The 6,379-nt window shown below is 29.9% G+C and overlaps 1 protein-coding gene and 1 pseudogene across 1 annotated transcript; both read left to right on the top strand.

Moving 5' to 3' along the window:
• The first annotated feature begins 288 nt into the window (after nt 1–288).
• On the top strand, nt 289–1,889 carry LOC108778127 (zinc finger BED domain-containing protein 4-like; annotated as a pseudogene).
• Nucleotides 1,890–4,209: 2,320 nt separating this feature from the next.
• Nucleotides 4,210–5,096, top strand: LOC108778118 (putative nuclease HARBI1). Its single transcript, XM_018545221.1, has 3 exons — nt 4,210–4,467; nt 4,538–4,834; nt 5,072–5,096. Exons 1-3 carry the CDS (start codon nt 4,210–4,212, stop codon nt 5,081–5,083), a joined length of 567 nt encoding a protein of 188 aa, XP_018400723.1. The 3' UTR covers nt 5,084–5,096.
• Nucleotides 5,097–6,379: the final 1,283 nt, after the last annotated feature.

Below are 6,379 nucleotides of genomic sequence, written 5' to 3'. Positions count from 1 at the left end.
GAATTTTTTACATGAAATATTTTTTATTTTCTTAACATGTTAATATATTATCAGTGTGTGTCTCTTTACAGAACAATACACTGCACAGATTATTCTGCAAAACTTGCATTTACATACAAGAAAACTACGTATGTTGTGCCATTAATATATCTGATATTAAAATGTTTGATAGACGTAACTGATCGAGGATGATCTTTATTATAAGAACAGCATCGTAAATATGTTACATGTGGTGCATGAAGAAGATCTACACTGGCACAAACAATGTAAAGCTTGTATAGGAAAAAGATGTATAAAGTCAAATTCTCAGAATTACCTACAGATGCAACTGATGTAGATGTTTGTGATCGTATCATTAAGTAAGTTCGAATCTCATTAATTTTCCTAATTTATGTTAATGTGTAATTTTCTATATTATATATATCATTACATTTTATCATACAGATATTTTATCGCTATTCATCTTGATGAACCTATCAATAAATTCCATTTACTTGTATTTATGACTAAAAGACTGTTTGCTTTCGCAAATAACAAATGCGCCGTTGAAGGTGTGGATGCTGTGATGATGCAAGAGTGTTTATTGGTGGACATTTGTATTTGCAAGGTCTCAAAGAAAAATTATATTCATGGTTTGTAGGACTCAAACATTATATTACATTGGATGCATTTAATACTACAATCATTCATTTACATGAGTGTGAACATTCAGTGAATTCCTACATTTGTTTGGTCTATATTTTTAGATTTAATGAAATATATACTAATTAGATGTAAGAACTCACGGAGCACTCAGGTACGATTGTAATACTGAATGCACTCATTAAAGAATATATTTTTAAAGTAATTGATATACTCTTAATTTTAAATTATATTTAATTAATAATATTATGTATCTTGCAGGTATATTAGGAGAGAATATAGAATGTGTTATTCACACTTTACAATTTATAATTCATAATTGTATTTTTAAAAATCAAAAGTTCATTCACATTTTAAGAAAATGTCAGAAAATTATTGAACATTTTAATCAGTCTTCACTTGCTTACTCGAAACTCAGTAGCATCCAGAAAACTTTGAAATTGCCAAATCATAAATTAATTTACGATGATACAACACGATGAAATTCTACATTTTATATGTTGTCAAATCTTCATGAACAACGACAAGCAATAACTGCACATGCTGCGGACAGAGATATACCAACCCTTACAGTTATGCAATGGAGTATAGTAGAGTTTTACGTGTTCTCCAACCATTTGAAGAAATAACTAAAATATTAAGTTCTGATTGTGAGACAATTTGGTATGTTATTCCAGCAATTTTTATTCTATTTGCATTTGTATCTTACAAAATGACAAAAAGATGCTGGAATAGTAATGTTAAAGGAAGATCTCAAAAAAGCAATGGAAGAACGATTGTTCAATTCTGCAGGTATTGTTGTAATATTTATTATTTTTTATTATTATATTTACAATGTTAATTATTTAATATAAATTAATTTTTTATTGTTATATAGGATTCAAAGATCGAAAATATTTTGTACTAGTTACCGTTTTACGTCCAAGATTCAAAATAAAGATTTTGTCAGATGAAAATAAAGCCAGGCAATGGATCATTACTGAATTACTTGAAATAAATAATACAGTCGTCGAAGATATAAATAATACTGTCATCGAAGATATAAACAATACACAAAGTAATATTAGTTCTCGTAGAAAAAAAATTTTACTGAAATACGCGATGATACCTGGAAGTGCTTCGATGACATAATAAACAATTCAAACTCAGATAATGATAACTACTGTGAGGATCCATATAGATATTGTATCGCTATTTATCTTGATGAACCTATCGATAAATTACATTTACTTGTATTTATGACTTAAGGACTGTTTGCTTTCGCAAATAACAAATGCGCCGTTGAAGGTGTGGATGCTGTGATGATGCAAGAGTGTTTATTGGGTGGACATTTGTATTTGCAAGTTCTCAAAGAAAAATTATAATCATGGCTTGTAGGACTCAAACATTATATTGTCAAACGTGATGCTGGTAATAGATATGCCTTAATTGTGCGTAAGTATTTTATTTGTAATTAATATTCTTGTGTAAAAGAAGTTAAACGAAATACATTTTAAACTCATTAAGAAAAATATATTTATAGGAAATGTTGAAGGTTATTAAATTTTGAAGTAACATTGACTCATAAAGGGAGTATTTTTTATCTACTGTAAGTGCAAGGTCATCTATTGGTCATTTAGTGGTCATCTTGAAATTCAAGAAATTCAGGATATTAAATTTTAATGATAAAGCAGAAGAAGAATACGTATAAATACTAATACGTGCACCAAAGCGGTACATTCGTGAAGCACCAAATTCATTTGAATTTTTTAATGAAAATGAATTTAAAAGAAGATTTAGATTTTCCAAGAATTCTGTTATGTTCGGTATTTTACCATTAGTGGAGGAAGGACTGGCAAAAATTAATAACCGTGGATTACCTATAGCTCCTGTCTTATAGTTATTGATCTGTTATGGGAGATGTGATACAAGTTTCACAGTTCACAATATCAAAAATTATTTCACTAGTTTCTTGTTTAATAGCAAGTAAAATAAACAGATATATAAAAATGCCGACATCTGATCAAGCATGTTCTGAAAACAAACGTTTATTCGAAGAACTTGGACGTGGTCCTGGAGCTATAGGTCTTCCCTCGATTGATGGAGCGACAGATTGCACACATTCGGTTAATTCATACAAGGTTACAAAATATTGATGAGGTATATCGCAATCGAAAATAAAAAATGTCCCAGAATGGCCAGGAAGTAAGCATGATAGGCACATATTCCAGAACTCACGTATATATATGCGGTACAGAGAACGTAGATTAAATGGAATGCTCATCGGTGATGGTGGATATCCTTCGTTACCGTTTCTGCTCACACCGATTATTAATCCTAATACCGACGAAGAAATAAGGTTTGTATTTTTCTATAATTATAACACATATACACGCACGCACATACGCAACATCATGATCATACACACATACACGTACATGTATTTATATTTTTTATAGGTACAACATGATCCATGGGAGGACAAGAAGAATTCTCGAGAGAGTTTTTGGGATTATAAAACGCAGATTTCCATGCTTATCAAAAGGACTGAGCACAAAGCTATTAACATTTACAATCATTATTGTGGCATGAGCTGTGTTGCATGATTTATCATTAATTTTTAATGATAATTTGAAAGAAGAAGGAGTCGACGATATAAACGATGAAGTTCCTGTGCCTCAGGCTCATTGGCAGCCTGGAGACGGCCTTATCATGCGAAATGTTTTAATTGAAAGACTTTTTAGATAGAACTAATCACTACAGTAGAAGTGAGCATGATAGCCGCATATTCCAGAACTAACGCATACATATACGGTACAGAGAACGCAGATTAAATGGAATGGATCTTTATTACAAGAATAACATCAGAAATATGTTACATGCGGTGCACGAATAAGATCTACACTAGCACAAACAAAGTAAAGCTTGTATAGGAAAGATGTATAAAGTCAAATTCTCTTGAATTACCTACAGATGCAACTGATGTAGATGTTTGTGGTTATATCATTAAGTGAGTTTGAATTTCATTAATTTTCCTAATTTATGTTAAATGTATAATTTTCTATATTATATATATCATTACATTTTATCGTATAGGTATTGTATCGCTATTCATCTTGGTGAACCTATCGATAAATTCCATTTACTTGTATTTATGACTGAAAGACTGTTTGCTTTCGCAAATAACAAATGCGCCGTTGAAGGTGTGGATGCTGTGATGATGCAAGAGTGTTTATTAGGTGGACATTTGTATTTGCAAGTTCTCAAAGAAAAATTATAATCATGGCTTGTAGGACTCGAACATTACATTGTCAAACGTGATAAGAGTGCTGGTAATAGATATGCCTTAATTGTGCGTAAGTATTTTACTTGTAATTAATATTCTTGTGTAAAAGAAGTTAAACGAAATACATTTTAAACTCATTAAGAAAAATATATTTATAGGAAATGTTGAAGGTTATTAAATTTCGAAGCAACATTGACTCATAAAGGGAGTATTTTTTATTTACTATAAGTGCAAGGTCATCTATTGGTCATTTAGTGGTCATCTTGAAATTCAAGAAATTCAAGATATTAATTTTTTAAATGATGAAGCAGAAGAAGAACTACGAAGAAATACTGATACGTGCACCAAAGCGATACATTCGTGAAGCACCAAATCCATTTGAATTTTTTAATGAAAATGAATTTAAAAGAAGATTTAGATTTTCCAAGGATTCTGTTATGTTCGGTATTTTACCATTAGTGGAGGAAGGACTGGCAAAAATTAATAACCGTGGATTACCTGTAGCTCCTGTCTTACAGTTATTGATCTGTTTAAGGTTTTATGCAACAGCAAGTTTTCAGGTTAATTCATTATATATACAATATAATTATATATACAAATAAAAAAATTACAAATATAAAAATTTTACAGCTCGTTATGGGTGATGTGATACAAGTTTCACAGTCTACAATATCAAGAATTATTGCACGAGTTTCTTGTTTAATAGCAAGTAACATAAATAGATATATAAAAATGCCAACATCTGATCAAGCATGCTCTGAAAACAAACGTTTATTCGAAGAACTTGGACGTGATCCTGGAGCTATAGGTCTTCCCTCGATTGATGGAGCAATAGATTGCACACATATTCGGTTAAGTCATACAAGATTACAAAATATTGATGAGGTATATCGCAATCGAAAAGGATACTTTTCTTTAAATGTTCAGGTATATATTAAATATTAAACAATGCAAATTAATACTTATTTCTATTAAAAATTATTATTTAAGAAGTTCAATTTATTTACATTATGAAAAAAAGTTGTTTATTTATACTATTTATTTATTTAATCCATTATTAAATTTTAAACTTTCAATATATTGTATATCAATTATATTTAAGATGTAAAATTTTTTTATAGACATTTTCTTTTTTTGTAATTGTAATTATTTTGATTTTTGTAGGTTATTGTCTGACCGCGTACTGAAATATTAGACATTGTCCCAGAATGGCCAGGAAGTGAGTATGATAGACGCATATTCCAGAATTCACGCATTTATATGCGGTACAGAAAACGCAAATTAAATGGAATGCTCGTCGGTGATGGTGGATATCCTTCATTACCGTTTCTATTCACACCGTTCGGTTGCTACGCAACGATCTGTATAGCAACTGAACGATCTTCTTTTTTTTTGGTGGCCATCAGTGAGCTTACCAGCGCGGATAAATGTTGCGATATTGCAACTTAAAATACAGATAAAGTTACGATTGGATTTGCTAAGGTTTGTGAAGGTTTTTTTAAAGGTTGTTTGATGATTGTTAGACTAGTGTACTTGATATAATTTTATCATTACTTATTTGTATAATTGTTTATGAATACTCATTGGTACGTATATAATTGATACTTATATAATTCGCTACATCAGAATATGATTAAATTATCAACATGCTTATTTACAGAGAATGTCGTGCAAAGAAAAGCTTACTTCGAGCAGAAACAAACATTACACTATGATGGAAAGAAAAGTATTTTTACAGATACTGGATAAATATAAAAATGTAATAGAAATTAAAAAAAGTGATGCTACAACACTGAAAGATAAAGATATAGCATGGAGTGAGATATGTACAGAATACAATCATTCAGCACTAATCTGTGAAGAGGTAACAACTATAATTTATAATATAATATCAGAAGGTTTCTCTGTGATATTACATACTTTTTAATATACTAAGTTATATAACATTTTTATTATAGAGATCTGTACCAACAATTAAAAAAATTATGGGCAAATCTAAAACAATCGCAAAGAGAGGCCTTAACTAAAGAGAAACAATCACGTTTAGCAACTGGTGGAGGACCAGAGGAAATAGAAGCTACTATTGATCTTGATATACTGAATATTGCACCACATCTTATGAAAAATGCACCAGTCATATTCACATCGAATATGACTGAAACAGAAATTGAAGGTAAATGTAAAATTAATTATATCAATGATACGAAATTCACATAAGAAATATAGGATAAGAATAGGAATAGGATTGGAATAGGATTAAGAAAGAAGTACAGGATAGGAATAGGAATATAATAAGAATAGGTTTTCTCCCATTTAATTAGATTAATAATATAATTTCTGAGCCTCTGGCAATTTATATTGCTAAAAGCTTAAAAGTGATATATAGATCTATTAAATCTTGATTATATCTACTAAATTTTTTCTGATATCAATATGCTAATATGTTCTACTGTTATTTTATTAACCTGTGAG

The sequence above is a fragment of the Cyphomyrmex costatus genome, unplaced genomic scaffold (assembly GCF_001594065.2).
Source record: "Cyphomyrmex costatus isolate MS0001 unplaced genomic scaffold, Ccosl1.0 scaffold1163, whole genome shotgun sequence".
Classification (NCBI taxonomy): Eukaryota; Metazoa; Arthropoda; class Insecta; order Hymenoptera; family Formicidae; genus Cyphomyrmex; species Cyphomyrmex costatus.
This window is presented reverse-complemented; position numbering and strand designations above follow the sequence as displayed.